Source organism: Coenobita brevimanus, chromosome 50 (genome assembly GCF_032717465.1).
Source record: "Coenobita brevimanus isolate Jiangsu-jjx chromosome 50, ASM3271746v2, whole genome shotgun sequence".
Classification (NCBI taxonomy): Eukaryota; Metazoa; Arthropoda; class Malacostraca; order Decapoda; family Coenobitidae; genus Coenobita; species Coenobita brevimanus.
This window is the reverse complement of record NC_137003.1, coordinates 52,183,131-52,199,286: the sequence shown is the minus strand read 5'-3', so window position 1 is coordinate 52,199,286 and position 16,156 is coordinate 52,183,131. Positions and strand designations below refer to the sequence as shown.

Sequence of the window (16,156 nt, the reverse complement as noted above, 5' to 3'; positions counted from 1 at the left end):
GTTACTTTAGTAACCACTGCCTGTTCTGGAATGTGTGATAGGGCCCTAAATTGGTATTTGTTAAATTTCCTTACAAATTTTGCAGTATTCGCACAGGGATGACATTCTTTTCTTAATATTAGATACTGCATCTTTATATATACGTTGAATAATGAAAAATACTTTCAAGTATAGTTTAAGCTAAGAAACAAGAAAAAAAAAAAATCCGTAACTGATTACTCTTTACTGTCCCTTGTCCCCATTTTCTGGGAACGACACTATGGACACCTGGCAGGCTAGAACGTAAACTAGAATTCGTGAAGACTGTAATTAGATGACACTTTTGTTTATACTTCCTCTACTATATTAGAACATCATTTAGTTTCACCTAGTACAGAGCTTGATTTATAGGTGTGGACAGTTGTGGCCAAGAGTGTCCAGTGCGGAGCAAGGTGATATGTGTGTTGTCTCTCTGATGCCTGTGTGTGTGTGTAAACAGATATTTAATGCCTGATGACACCGTGTGTATGCATGCTGGCCATTATGACATACAGATACTGGTGAAAGGCTGCTATTACCTCTCCTCACCCACATTCTGTCCCTGGGGCTGCCTTCTCTGTTGTGACTGAGGCTGCTCTCTCTGTTGACGTTCCCGATAGTCCTGTTGGCCTTCTCTCTCCCTGTGAGTGTAGTTTCTGTGATGGTAGTCCCGCTGTTGGTACCCATGTTGGTAGTCCCTTTGATAACCGTGCTGGTAGTCTCTAAAGACCTCACGCTGAGGCTCACGTTCCCAGTCCCTACTTCTCTCGTAATCCCGTGGATTTTTCCTTCTGAAGGTGTTGCCTGAGGCAGCAGTGTTGCTATTATTATCTCCAGAGATATATTCTCGACTTCTGCTGCGACTTCTTCTGTTGGTATTGTAGTGATCTCTGTCCCGATCCCTGGAAAGAAAACAATAAGGTAACTAGTGTATTGAAGATATATGAACTGGTGATGCTAATAATACATCCCAAATGCTGGGACTGGGAAAAGTTTAACAGAAGTTTCACACAGACTAGGGATGTGCACAGACTACAGTGGAATCTCTTAAATCACATGATCCAAAACGGTGCATTCATAATATGTGACAACATCATGCAACAGTCTGCAGGAACAGTCTCGTGGAAATTATACGAAATCATGAAAGCGGCCTGAAAAGTGAAGTTTTTCCGATCTATCTATCTATCTATTGCCAGATGCCACAATCCCGTAAGGGGTGGCCATTTGACTTTGAGTTATTTGTTTTATGGGGAGGGGCACTAATCCTCCACCAACCCACTTGTTGACACATAGGGAGCACTTATGGTTTGGTTATATGGTTACCACCCAGTGTAGTAAATGGTTTCTTGGCTTACAGGAAACCATTTGGCTTGTCACTCAATGTAAATCCACCTGTAAAGGAAAGAAATGCAATAAGAAGTGACAGGAAAGATGGGAGAAATATGAAGAGAGGAGGGCAGACACAGAAAAAGAATGATAAAGGCTAAGCAAGAAGCAGGCAGCTCTACATCAAGTGAGTGGATGATGGTTTTTCCGATGCCTCATGCAATATGTGCCACCACTACCTCATGCCTGCGTGCCTAGCTGGACGTTAACCAATCGCAGTCAAGCATGGCAATTAATAAACAAATCATATTCAAAGAACAGCTTGTGGGCTCATGGCCTTTGGTTCCTTATTCCTAGCATTATTTATTTATTAAAAAAAAAAAAAAAAAAAAAAAACATGGCACTTACTCTAAGCCAATCATGGCACTTCCCTCCCATAACAAGCATGAAGGACACAAGCGCTTGAGCCCCAGTGCCCCCCCGGCTCTGTGCATTGTCTCCTCTCTGTTGACAGCATGTGGCTCTGGTGTGGATTACAAGAGGATTTTTTTTCACTCCTGTGCTTACTCTGCCTGCCCAGTGTTACCATGGCCAATCGTAACCCTCCTAAGTTTACAACTACTTCGAGGAAGGGGAAGAAGAAGCAGCCAATGTTTATTTACACCCAAAAGTTCAAGCAATTTGCATATTGTAGGAAAATAAGTTACCTTACCTCCTAGTTCTCACTATCGCCTTTGAAACAGTCCCCTTGGGCATGTATACAATGGTCCCAGCATTTTTTCCACGAGTCCATGCATCCCTGGAAGGATTCACATGTGATGGTCTTGAGCACCTCCTGCGATTCTGTCTGTATCTCCTCAATCGAGTCAAATTGATGCCCTTTCGGTCGTAATTTCAGCTTGGGAAACAGGAAAATGTCGTAGGGGGCAAAGTCAGGCGAATAGGGTGGGTGGGGAATGACTACCGTGTTAGTGGAAGCCAGGAACTGCCGGACAACAATTGACGTGTGGGCGGGGGCATTGTCATGATGCAGGACCCAGTCCTTGTTCTTCCACTGTTCTGGACATTTGCGGCGGATGTTCTCCCTCAGACGCTGCAGACCTTCACAGTAAAACTTTACGCTGACAGATTGACCAGGTGGGACAAATTCCTTGTCAACAATCCCTTGGATATCAAAGAAAACAATCAATATTGACTTGACATTGCTGTGAACTTGACGCACTTTCGGCCTCGGTGAATTGGGAGACTTCCATTCCGATGACTGCTGCTTTGTCTCCGGGTCATAAACCCATGATTCATCACCAGTTATGACCTTGGAAATGAACGTGGTGTCATCTCTGACCTGACTCTTGAGCTCCCTGCAATCTGCAATGCGATGTGCCTTCTGCTCGTCACTCAGCAGTCTTGACACAAATTTTGCAGCGATGTGTCTCCTGCCCAAAATGTCCAACAAAATCCATTGCACGCTCCCATACGACAGTCCAACGATATCACAAACATCGTGGATAGTTTGACTACGATCTAAAAGGATATTCTGACAAACATTTCCGACATTTTCCAGTGTTGTTGTTCTTGACAGTCATCCAGAACGGTCATCATCTTCGATGGATGTTCGTCCTTCCTAGAACCACTTGTACCAGAAAAATGTTCTGCTCTGGGGCATGGCATTATCACCAAAGGCTTGCTGAAGCAACCGGTGAGTTTCTGCAGCCATCCTGTTGATCTTAAAGAAGAACTTGATGCAGGTTCTTTGTTCCGTGAGGTCCGCCATTGCAAAACTGCCAAACCACCTACACACTATGTTACAATAGTAAGCGTAGCTCAACAACACGTCCACTCACAGACACAGCCGGGGCCACACTGATGCACAAGGGCTGCTGCTGACTCCTCCTAGCGGCAAAAGGCAAAACTGCAAATGGTTGGCTCCCTCTGTTCAAATTACTGGAACTTTTGGGTAGCACCTCATATAATAAGGAGGATTGATGGCAGTGACAGGAAAGCCAAAATTGCCCACTATTAAGGACTCAATGAACTGACGATACGGACCATCTATTGCAACGGAAAAATTTTTTGAAGTGCATTTGCGCCTATGGATTGGGACTTACTGACAGCCATGTAAGTGCTGAAGTGAGTCTCTCATCTGCACAGAAAGGTGTTTGGAGATGTTCATAAAACGACAAGCAAGATAAAACATCACAGTTGATGGACCAACAATGTATGCAAAGGCCAGGCTATTTCACAGTGTCGCCTGTAATTGCCTCGGTACCACCTCAGAGAAGCCCTTCTCTGCCAGTTACGGGTGGTTTGCAAGTTTTCTCTGAAGGAAGAGGATCAGAATTCCATGACATCACGCTCGAGTCGCTTTGTTATGACGCGTAAATGCAATTTATGGTGAATATTTTACAAAAGTTTCTTAAAATGACAATTAAAAGCATCATCGGAATCTCTGAGGTTGGATTTGAAATGATGATCAAAAACATCATCGGAATCTCAAAGGGTTAACATAACCAATCATCACACATGCACACACTTGCATCACTGTGTGTGCATACATGCTTATTCTCTACATGCCTTATTCACCTAACACATTTTTACTGACCATCACACCCACTGCAGCACCACTGCCAACACACAATTGCGTTACTGTGTAAAGAATGTGCATACCGTACAGCAAAACCTCACTACAATGGACTAATCAGAGCCCAGGCCATTCCGAAAAAAGCAAAAGTCCGATAAAAGCGACATCTGGACATCTCCCCTCTAACCTAGACTTTCTCTGATATACATATCAAAGCAATTTTCCCAATAAGATACTGAAGAAAAGCCAGATATGCATTCCAGGCCCAAACCCAAACTTTCATATACCTTACTCAAATCAACAGGGACAGACACAGAAGCATCATAGGTAATATTATCCTCATAAACAATACTATTGTTAAAAGGAGACAGCAAACATCACATGCAGGTATGTGAGGCAGTGGGTAGACAATTGATAGGCTACAGCCAGGCAGGCATGTGTAAGTGAGCTATGCGGGGTTGGGGGAGGGCAGGGGGACAGGAGGGAGACAAGCAGCTGTGGGGGAGGGGAAGAAGACAGGGAGGGTTACAAGCAGAGGTGGGGGAGAGGGAGAGGACAGGGAGGGTTACAAGCAGAGGTGGGGGAGGGCAGGGAGGGAGACAAGTGGGGGTGAGGGAGGACAGATGGAAGGGACAGGGAGGGAGATGAGCAGGAGTGGGGGAGGGTGGAGGGACAGGGAGGGAGACGAGAAAACCAAACTACCCTACTACCTCTGCTCCCCCCAACTCACTCTCACACTCCCTCACTCATTCTCTCATTACTAGAGGCAATGGGCATAAAATAATTGGCAAACGATTCCAGTCACGAAGCTAATTATTTCTTTTTTAATAGAACTGTAAATATATGGAACAAATTGTCCTCCAATGTAGTAAACTGTAATACAGTACCAACCTTTAAAGGTCGCTTGGATAAGTATTGGTTGTCTAACCCCCAGCTAAATATGTTTACTCCTGAACACTTGTACATATATATATACATATATATATATTTCACTCTCATCTTAAATGTCAGGACCAACTGCCTAGCCCCGGGCTCCTACGCTCCTCATGGGGCAACGTAGGATTGGATGATGGATGGATGGATGGATGGATGGATATATATATATATATACATGGGAAAGTTCCTTGTCTCAGTGGTGTGAAAGGATCTGGGGCTTGATTAACTGCTGCATACCTTAAAAGCACCAGGCAAGGCTGCCACAACATCCCTGAATATCAACACTGTGTCTACAGACGCCCCGTTAACTCGGCCTACCCGTACATAATGTCGTGCCTTCATTACTTGTTACCCGGTACTGTATTTGATTATTCATTTTAATTTACTACTTTCTCTTTCAAGTTACCCTGACAGGTAGCTTATAGATAATGTATTATAGAATGTAACTTTTCAGTCATTCCTATCAAATTTCCATGTCAGTTTTTTCATGCTGCATTGTGGTTTTTCTCATTTCTTCCTGCCAGTTTTAACTGGAGGGTTTGGAGGCAAGAGGAGCCTTCTTGCTTACTATCCTCATCCTTCTGCATGAAGAATCAGATCTCATAGTCAAGTCTACTTTGTAACAAGCAGCCTCAAAAGGAATGTAATGAGGTCTGTAAGTGCCCTCCTTGTCCAGAGGGAAAGCAGGGATCCGCTGTTTGGCTTGGTGGTAACATGCAGGTGTGTGGAGCACGAGGGCCTGAGTTAGAATCCCGGCCAGACCACTGATTAATCTGTTAAGTTTCATTTCAGCTATTACACTGTTTGGCAGTGATGGGGGTTGTGAGGCGAGGCTTGGCTGGCAATTTGATGTTGTTCCTTGGAAGCTGACAGCGCCCTTGTCCTTGCATCCCGGGGATGAGCTATTCGGTGTGGTCCATAACGTCTCCAATGGTGGCCTCCAATGCCATGCTACCATGTGTGTTCAAAATTTGCCAAATTAATCACCAAGGTGAGGAAAGAGGAGTGTAATGCGGTCTATAAATGTCTGTGTTGCCCAGGGGCAAAGCGGGGATCCTCTGTTTGGTTCAGTGGTAATGTGCATGTGTGTTGAGCGTGGGGGACTTGAGTTTGATGTTCAACCAGACCAGTGATTAATCTGTTAAGTTTCATTTCAGTTATTACAGGACCATAAGGTTTGCTGCTGTTTGCTTTCCTTTGTACTCTCTCTTTCTCTCTCTCTCTCTCTCTCACACACACACACACACACACACACACACATATCCCCTCCACCACCCCCTCTTCTCCCCCCTGTCCCTCCTCCATCCCCCATCACACTCGGCCTTTTTTTTTTTTTTTTTTCTAATTTACTTGAAAACTATTTGTTGTACTGAAATTCTGGAAACACCAAAAGAAAAGTTGTGAAATTCTGCATGTAGACCTATGCTTTGCTTTGGCACAGTGTGGGCAAAATTTTGGGCTAATATGTTGCTATTTTTAAATGAACAAGTTTCATACTTTTATTAACAGTTTTGTATGTTTTTATTAGCTTATCTTTTGGTATAAACACCACCGAAGATGATGGCGTACCATTTATACCAATATAACCAATTTTCGGGGGCAAATTCGGATGTGGAATTCTTTTCATTGGGCCCAAGCAGAAGCCCCCATAGCTGGGATGGAGGAGGGATGAGGGTAAAAGAAAGGGGATGGAGGGAGAAGCAGGAGAGCTGCATACACTACCACATTTGCGTTCAGACACGCTCATTTCTAACGTAGGGTGAGGGGAAGCATTTAGAAAATACTTTATTGTTACAACTAAATTTTAAACACTTTTCAAATACTGTACAGTACTGTACACTTCATACACCTTATTATTTATGATCTTACAAACTAAAGATGTTCACTTTGTCTGTATACAGTAATACCCCAATATATGATACTTGGTTTGGGGGGAAACCCAAGGCTAATAAACACTTCCCATAGCTTTACATGTTGAAAGTACCCCGATATACGATACCCCGCCTAATGATGGGGTTTTTACCTAACCAATTACAGTACAATCCCAGTTAACTGAGAAGCTTGGGGAATTTACCTTCCATGTTACTGATTTTTCCTGGGTATCTGATATTACTGTATATACTCATATATAGACTATATCAGTGCAGTTTATACAATACCACTCATATCCAGGGCCACACTAACATTATTCCATTGAAACAACCTAAAACATTCCCAACTGACCCAACACACTTGGTGGCAGTGTCTTGCGGCAGTGCAAAATTCACACGGTACATCTGTTTTAAATATTCATTACAGTATTTTATTCATCAAACAGAAAAATTATTTAAAGTAATAAATCTTGAGCATTTATTGGTGAACAGATTATTTGGAAAGAAGTGTTCTACAGTACAGTTATCATGACTCCTTGCTCACAGTCGTGTACTGTATATGTGACATGGCCTAAACATTTATTCCTCACTCGACCGCCGTCACTATCCCTCACTCACTACTCAGCTGTTTTGCAGAAAACACAGTAAATACAAAGGAATTGCAAGCATAGTAATTTTGTCACACAGCCTAAAATAAATGCTTCATCAGCTAGTTTTTCTTCTCTGCGAATGCAAATCTGTTTTAAGTTGACATCATCTTAGAACGCATTTGATGACAATGCTGATGCAAATGCGTTCTAATATGACATCAGCTTAAAATATTTGATGACAATGCAAATACTTTCTAAGGTGACATCATCATAGATCACATTTGATGACTGCAAATGTGTTCTAAGATGACAATCTTAAAACACATTTGATGCCAATGCAAATATGATTTAAGATGACATCATCTTAAATGCATTTGATGACAATGCAGATGCATTATAAAGATGACAGTCTGGGAACACATTTGATAACAATGCAAATGCATTCTAAGATGATATCATCTTAAAATGCATTTGATGACAATGCAAATCCATTCCACGATGGCATCTTAGAACACATCTGATGATAATGCAAATGCATTCTAAAATGATACAATTTACAATGTATATTTGCACTGGCAGAAAATATAAACTCTAGCTAATAAAAAGGAAACATTTTTTTTATTTGACGAAATTACTGTACTTGCAATCCCTACATTTTTACTGTATTATTTCCATGTTTTTATGAATAAAATGAATAACAACAGAATGGACTTGTCAAGGTACATTATGTAAGATGCTGAAAGTCTGTGGGTGGTTAGAGCTGGTTGGTTACCTAGAAAACTGCACTGGTAACACACTTTCAGCCATTAAGAATGCCTTTTTTTCAGTGGAATTATTCATCTGGCTTTTCACACACACACACACACACACACACACACACACACAAATAGCTTGGTCCCTGGGATTTCATATAGTAAATCTTGGAATTTCCTGCGTTAAATTCTGTTATCAGTCTTGCAAAGTTCACCATTTTCAAGACTGTTGCATTTCTACAGCTTTTGTTTCAAGGTGACCACAATGTGTTAAGATTAATTTGCACTTTAGGCTTCAGAGTACAAATCACGAATCAGGACAACACAACAGGGAGAGTGCTTATTTACTGACCGATGGCAGAAAGCTGACTGGTGATTTGTGGAAGTACGTAGGGTGACTAAACAAGAGGAGGGGGAAGGGGAGGAGGAGGGCTGGAAAGGGGATTAACTAGGAAACAACCTTGACCGGAAATCCCTTCACTTCACATCCCCCCGACTTCACCCAGTCTCACCCATGCTGGGGTGGCCAATGAAAGTGGCACACACATATTATTTATATACTTGTCAGTCCATGAATTTTCCCGTTTGTCTGATAATTCCGGGTGCCTGGTAACCGGATAATTGGGATAGTACTGTATATCATTAAACTGGGATATACCTGTATTACACTTATCACTCATCACCCTCGGACTTTTCCCAATACAGGCATACCCAGGTTTAACGATGTAACAGGTTAAGTAAACCCCATCGTTAGGCGGGGTATTGTATGTCGGGGTACTTTTAACATGTAAAATAATGTGGAGCATTTACCAGCCTTGGGTTTCCCCCCAAACCAAACCCAAAACCCACCCAAATGAGGCCAAAAACAAGTTTAAAGCCAATCTAAATGGTCTAACAGCTGTCAAGGAAGCTAACCTAAGCCTAACACCTGTAAATAACTCAGTAAAACCAACAAATAAAATCTGAAAATCGTCAAATATGTCTGGAAAAAATCAAGCTTAGTAAACTGTATCCTAAAAAACAATGTTCACCCAACCTATGGCTAAAGCACATTAATCTAAGTCTAAAAACAATTTATAAATCAACCTAGACACACAATTTTAGTCTAAAATATCATCAAAATCGGTTTTTAAAAAATCCAAACCCATCGTTAAACTGGAGTTTGGACATCGTTAGGTGGGGTATGGTGGTATTTCTACCCCCATCATTAAGCTGGGGTATCGCATCTAGGGGTATCGTATACCGAGGTATTACTGTACTGTACTGTATATAAAAATTTAGTCTGGTTGGCTCCTCGACTCCAATAAAAGCGAATTCTGGTACGCTGGAGTCTGTTATATTAAGGTTTTACTGTATGTATTTATGCACATTCTCTTTATGACTCCAGGTGCAAGGCTGGGAAACAGCACATCACTCGGAAAAGGTGATGCATGCACCACGATGCAGTTGGTGCAGCCACCTGGTGCATTTTTGTAAAAAAAAATTTCTGTACAGTATTTATAAATTTGAACATCTGAGGCTAACTCAAGGACAGATGAACTCGTAGATGTTAATTCTGTGATAACTGAGGTGCTGATGTACTCTCAACTTTCTTGAGTCTCTCCTTATGCTCAGTTTCATCTGAGCAATACACAATTATATAATCTTCGATCATTTGAACCCCTTCACATCTTTGGAGTACTTATTGTAGTATAAGATGGTACCCCTCTGGTGCAAAACTGACTCCAAATATCAATAGCTTATATATATATAATCCCCTATGGGTTACAAATGTAGCTATATTTCTACTTTCAGGTCCCAATTCAATATGATGAAAAACCCACTTCAGCTGTAATTTGATGAATACTTTTGGTCCATTCACATCTAACAATAATTCATGAATAGTAGGGACTGGGTGTTTAGTTTTCATTACTGCCTCATTCACCCTTCTCATGTCACTAAACAGCCTGATGTCTTGCAGGTCATCTGACTGGGAACCACTACCGGTGGGGAAACCCAAGAAGCTGGTCTGTCTAATGGCTCAATGATGTCAAGTTTCAATAAATCCTGTAGTTATATTTCAGTTTCTACCCTGAGATCAAATGGAACTCTTCTCATTAGTAAAACACCTCATATACTTAATGTGCAAATACTCATGGTCTTGGCACTTCCTCATGATATTAACCCTCTTTGCAACTGTAAGTTTTCAGTAAGTTTCTGGGACACAAACAGAGTGACGAACCCAGCTATGGCTGCTTCCGCACACGCACAAAGAAAAACATTTCCATGGCCAAATTTGCTCCCAGAATATGGTTATATTGGTATAAATGGTATACTTTCATCTTCGCTGGTATTTATACTATAAGATAAGCTAATAATAACACATAAAACTAATGAGTAAATGTACATAAATGCAGTGAAAATAAACTTGTTCAAGAGTGAAAATAGTTTCAAATAACTTCCCAACACCCTAGAGCAAAATTTTCCTGCACCAGGCAGAAGCAATGCATATGTTTAGATGCAGAATTTCACGAGCTTTCTTGTGATGTTTTCATAATTTCAGTAAGACCAATTGTTTTTGAGTAAAAAAGAAAAAAAGAAAGAAAAAAAAAAACTAAAATGCATGATTTGTTTGTTTTCTCTGGCGTTATTACTGAACCTGAAACTAACATACGTGTAAATTGTGTACACCCTCCCCTGTAACCCACCTAAGTTTGACACACTTACTGCTAAAACTTAATTTTTGGTGAATATTTCTGTCCAAAAGGATGGAAATTGTGTTGTTGGTTACCCTTCAGCCCAACACTGATATGACTCAACTTGCATCATTGTTCTCACAAGGGTTAGCTGTGTTTTTCTGGTATCCACATTCAGTGCCTCCAATTCTATGGACATCCAATTTCATTGTTGACCTTGCTCCAAGTAATGGCACACTCTTATCATGGACTACCACATATTCACATCTTATTCTAGTGTTACTGTACACAAATTCTGATATTGATCTACCTTCCACTCTTAAAGGTGTACCCAGCTATCGTTTTCATTTTTAAAGGCTCCAATATGCTTGCATGTGTCGGCCTTGGTCACCTAATGGCGGCTCTCCACGCTGCACGATCCATTGCAGCCTCCCTATTCAGTCCCTTAACCCTAAGGTCACACTTAACGACCTTGTCCCATGTCTTTCTCGGTCTACCCCTCATAACCCCACCCCCAATATTAATATTTCTCACCTTCCTCACCCAATTATCATCCCCCATACTCTCCACATGTCCAAACCACCTCAATCTACCTCTCCTCATCACAACACCAATACACTCCAGTCTCATCCTACCTCTCAACTCTTCCATTGTAAACCCAGCTCCTCCAGGCCTTGGACACAGGGACACACTGCACATCCACCTAATCATTGTCACTTCTGTACGTCTGAGCCAGCGAATATCTTCCTCCTTCACTGCCCAGGTCTCACTGCCATACAGCATTACACTCCTAACACATGCTGCATACAAAGACCCCTTAGCACGTAGGGAGAGCCCTCTCAATGTTAGGAGAGGCAGGAGCTCCCTGAACTTCTTCCAACCACTTCTCACCCTAGCCGCAGAGCTAGCTCCAGCCCCACCTCCAGCACACAACATGTCTCCCAAATAACAAAACTCTTCCACACACTCAAGAGATTCACCAGCAAGTTCAATCCTTTCACGTCTGACAATCTCCACCTGCTCACCCCGGCACGCCGTACACATAAAATCAGCATTATCTCGCAGTCTACCTCTGATACCACTACATCTCTTATGCACCCATTTATCACACACACCGCACAATATGGAATTACTTCCCACGCTCTTGTGGGAAACTGCACATGGCCACTCTCCCTCGTCTTTGACAGTACCGCCACCAACCCTGGATATCATCACTTTTGTTTTATCTGCATTTACCCTTAAACTCTTTTGCCCCATACCATCTCTCCACTTCCTAAACCTTTCCTCCGCCTCCCTTTCGCTCTCTGCAATCAACACCAAATCATCAGCATACAACAACTCCCACGGGAGTCCGTTTCTAAAGTCACGTGAAAGGGCTTCAACATGGGACTCAAGACTGACTCCTTATGCACACCAACATTCATGGAAAACTCATCACTCAAATCTCCATTCACTCTTACCTGGGTGTGAGCATCCACATACATGGCCATAACCACCCTAACCAGCCACTCCTCCAGCCCAAGCTTTCTCATTGCCCACTTCACCACCTCTCTAGGGACTCTGTCAAAGGCCTTTTCCAAATCAACAAAAACAAAATAAAGATCCCTTCTCCTACCAATATATTTTTCCTGAAGCTGTCGAACAATGAATATGGCATCAGTTGTCCCCCTACCTGGCATAAACCCAAACTGCATCTCATCAATATTCACTCTTTCTCTAATCATACTTTCAAAAACTCTCTCCATTACCTTCATTATCTGATCCAAAAGCTTTATACCTTTATAATTTCCTCTTTCCAGGGCATCACCCTTCCCTTTATACACATTTACAATTACACTTTTCAGCCAATCATCTGGGACAACACACTCATAAATAATCCTATTTATCAAGTCAGTGACTAAACTCACCCCTATATCGCCTGAGGCCTTCAACATTTCGGCAGTCAACCCAGACACACCTGCTGCCTTCCCCACCCTCATCCTGCCTATTGTCTCACTCACAATAGCAGTATCAATCAAAGGCCAAGGGCCAGACACTGGATCTGCTGGCTCCAAACCTTCCCTGTCCCAGTCAAACTCCTCATTCAACAACCGGTTATAATGCTCTCTCCATGCATCTTTAATATCCTCACTGTTCACCACTACCCTTCCTTCATCATTCTTCACACACTGCTCACCTATGATATCCCGATTATCCCTCTTCACCTGACTTGCCACCCTAAATATATTTTTCCTTTCCCCATGATTTAGGCAAGTAATTGTCTCTGTGACTCACACTTTGCCCTGTATACCTCTCTTCTAGCCCTATGCTTGGCAGCCAAATATTTCTCTTTGCTACCACCCTTCTTCCATTCCCGGAAAAGCCTTCTTTTCTCCTTGATTGCAGCTTCTACACCCTCATCCCACCACCAAGTTACTTTATGTCTTGGTGGTCCTCTTGTCCTGCCGCATGTTACATCAGTAACTCTCAAGAAATTGTTCTTGAGGGCTCTGTACTGTTCATTAACGCCTCTGTCTACAGCTCCCTGTTCAGCCACCACTCTCCTCAACTCGATATAGAAGGCATCCCTTACTACTTGGTTTTTCAGCTTCCATATTTTCCTCCTAGGTACATAAGTCCTCTTTTTCATCACTTGTTCTTTAAGCACCATATCACAAATCAGTGTGGATAATTCTTTCACATGATTCTAAACCTACCTGTATGGATTTCCAAGTTCCTTCACTCACAATATTCTATCTATCAATTTTTAGCCTGATGCTGCAATCTCATATGAAGTGGCCACTTGTCTTTGAGTTAGTTATTTTATGGGGAGGGGCACTAACCCTCCGCCAACCCGCTTGCTGACATGAAGGGAACACATATGGGTTGGTTATACGGTTAACACCCAGCATTGTAAATGGTTTCCTGGCTTACAGGAAACTATTAGGATTTTCACTCACTGTGAAGCCACCTGAAATGGAAAGAAGAGCAATAAAAAGTGACAGGAAAGATGGGAGAAATAGGAGAGGGCAGACACAGAAAAAAGTATGATAAAGGTGAAGGGAGACGTAGGGAACACTACATCAAATATGTGGATGATGGCTGCCAGAACTTACCACACTCTTACAATACTACAGGAATCAAAAGAATCTCCTAAACATTCTATTGGATACCAACTGAAATTTTTTATCACTGCTAAATCTTCATATTTAAACTTCTCACAATGAGTACACAGTTATTTGTCACCTGATAAATTTTTACCATACGTCTGTCCATAATTAGCCTGACTTTTGTTACGTCTTCATCTTGAGTTGGGTATCTCTTTGTTATGGTTCTTCTTGTATCCAGTAAATGCTCGACTTAACGAACTAATTCAGCCAATCCCCATTCCATTTTCTCAAATTTTCTGCAAAATTTAGTTCAGTAACCACGGCTCAATATAAGAGAAACTTTTCTGGTATTTTGAGGTACTTTCCACTAGAGCCTTGAAGGCAACAGTAAGCCGAGTTGCTGACAATGCGCACCCAAACCTAGCAAACTATGCCAACACTCAATGCTACACACAGCATGACCTGAACCCATAATTAATACTCTCACTTAACTCGTGGATTGTGAGCCACTGCTCAGGCTGGGTAATGTCGCTTTGCGAGCCACAGCTCAGGCTGTGGTGGCCGTGCATCACCGCTAACTACTCCACCCCTGCACAAACTTATGCAAGGTGCTACGCAAAGACAGAAAAAGAGAAATTTTTTTCTTTTCACCAGATGATGCCCTGGATGTTTAACTTCAAGTTCATAATAAACAAACAAAAAAATTGTTTCTGTTTTCATTTTTTCACTACTTCCTTACGTAAACGTAAGCATGGCACTACACGAAGATGGAGAGAGAGAGAGATTTTTTTTCCACCTGAGGATGCCCTGGATATTTATCTTCAAGTTTATAATAAACAAAAAATAAAAAATAAATAAATAAATAAATTTCTTCACTTTTTGTGCACCACGGAGTTTGATAAAAAAGGGTAAATGCGCAATCCATGGGTTAAATTCATTATTGTGTACATGTTAATGTTCAGTTTCACATTCTTCATTTCATATCGCGCTTCCCAACACATATCAGACTGACTTAGTATATGGCTAAACTGCTCAATCAGTCCAAAATGTGTTGGGAAGAGCGATATCGAACAAAGAATGTGAAACTGAATGCCAATTCATGACAACACATGGATGAAAGAGTACTTTATTTCTTGTTTGCAAACATTTTCGTTCCATTTCGTCCTCTAAAACTCCCAGACCCATAAATTTTCGTTTAACCATACGGATTAATGTTTCTCCTGAAGGTTACATGATAAAAGTGAAGGCAAAACTTTGACAACATTGGGGGATGATGGGTGGAGGAAGAGTGCAGGGGAGACATATCAACAACACAAGGGTACCCAGCCCGACTTTTGTTAATGCTATTTTTAATACCACTGATGTTCTTAATTACAATACTTATGTGTGGTAGGTGGGGGCGCTCACCATCCACTCACTCAATGTAGTGCTGCTCTCGGGTGTCTGCCCTGTCCTCTCCTCCATCCTTCTTTCCTTCCATCTTCTTCTATCTTTCTTTCCTTCATTCTTTCCTCGTCCTTCTGCCTACGGGTGACTACACTCCCTCTTCTGTCTTTCTTTCCTTCATTCTTTCCTCTTCCTTCTGCCTGTGGGTGACTTTACACTGAATGACAAGCCAAAGGGTTTCCTGTACACCAGGAAACCATTTACTATGCTGGGTGGTAACCATATAACCAAATTTTGGTTCCTGGTGGTTTAGTGGGTAATTATTGTGCTCCAATCGGATGGAGCCGGTGAAGGTTTATATCCAAGGGGTGGTTGGGGTTTACTGCTCACGTAATGCTACTCAGGGATGAGTAATCTTGGTCACTCTCATCTTAAATGTCAGGACCAACTGCCTAGCCCCAGGCTCCTATGCTCCTCATGGGGCAACGTAGGATTGGATGATGAATGGATGGATGGATATCTCTTTCAGTGTTTTACCTGATAGGGCATCTAAGTGAGGGTAATTTAAGTGGGGTATGGTGGTAAGAAAAGGTAAAAGTGAGAGTTTTCTTTCTCTGATGCTTCATATAATGCCCTATGAGCTTCTCAATCAGCTTCAGAACAATATATAAACTTTCACTGTTGTCAGGTCCACATCACTTCCTACGTATGATCTTTATCTTCTCCCGGTCCTTCCAAATTGTTCTGATGACGCTTTCAATTAAGCCATGCTTTTTTGTGATTTCGGTAAATGTACGCTTTACCTAAGGCAGCAAAAGGACCTTACCAATTCAATTTATATTCCTCTAGTTTGTTTTTTGTATTTTTCTAACTATTTTCAGGGTGGTGAATTACCTTTTCCTGCTGAAAAATTTCCCACTTTTTATCATCACGTT

The 16,156-nt window shown here is 41.8% G+C and overlaps 1 protein-coding gene and 1 long non-coding RNA gene across 3 annotated transcripts in view; one reads left to right on the top strand and one right to left on the bottom strand.

Annotated features, from left to right (window-relative positions):
* Positions 1-16,156, bottom strand: part of LOC145399832 (uncharacterized) — a 195,256-nt gene that overhangs the window by 15,518 nt on the left and 163,582 nt on the right. The window contains exon 18 of the mRNA XM_080272399.1: positions 558-920. Within this exon, the coding sequence (XP_080128525.1) occupies positions 558-920 (363 nt within the window). The remainder of the gene's footprint in view (positions 1-557; positions 921-16,156) is intronic.
* The window catches only part of LOC145399837 (uncharacterized), a 61,958-nt gene that overhangs the window by 31,979 nt on the left and 13,823 nt on the right, over positions 1-16,156 (top strand). The window contains exons 2-3 of one of the 2 annotated variants that reach the window (XR_013897341.1): positions 5,670-5,849; positions 10,032-10,073. This is a non-coding gene — a long non-coding RNA (uncharacterized LOC145399837). Of the gene's footprint in view, positions 1-5,669; positions 5,850-10,031; positions 10,074-16,156 lie in introns of those variants that run through there. The other variant, XR_013897340.1, reaches the window with a different exon arrangement.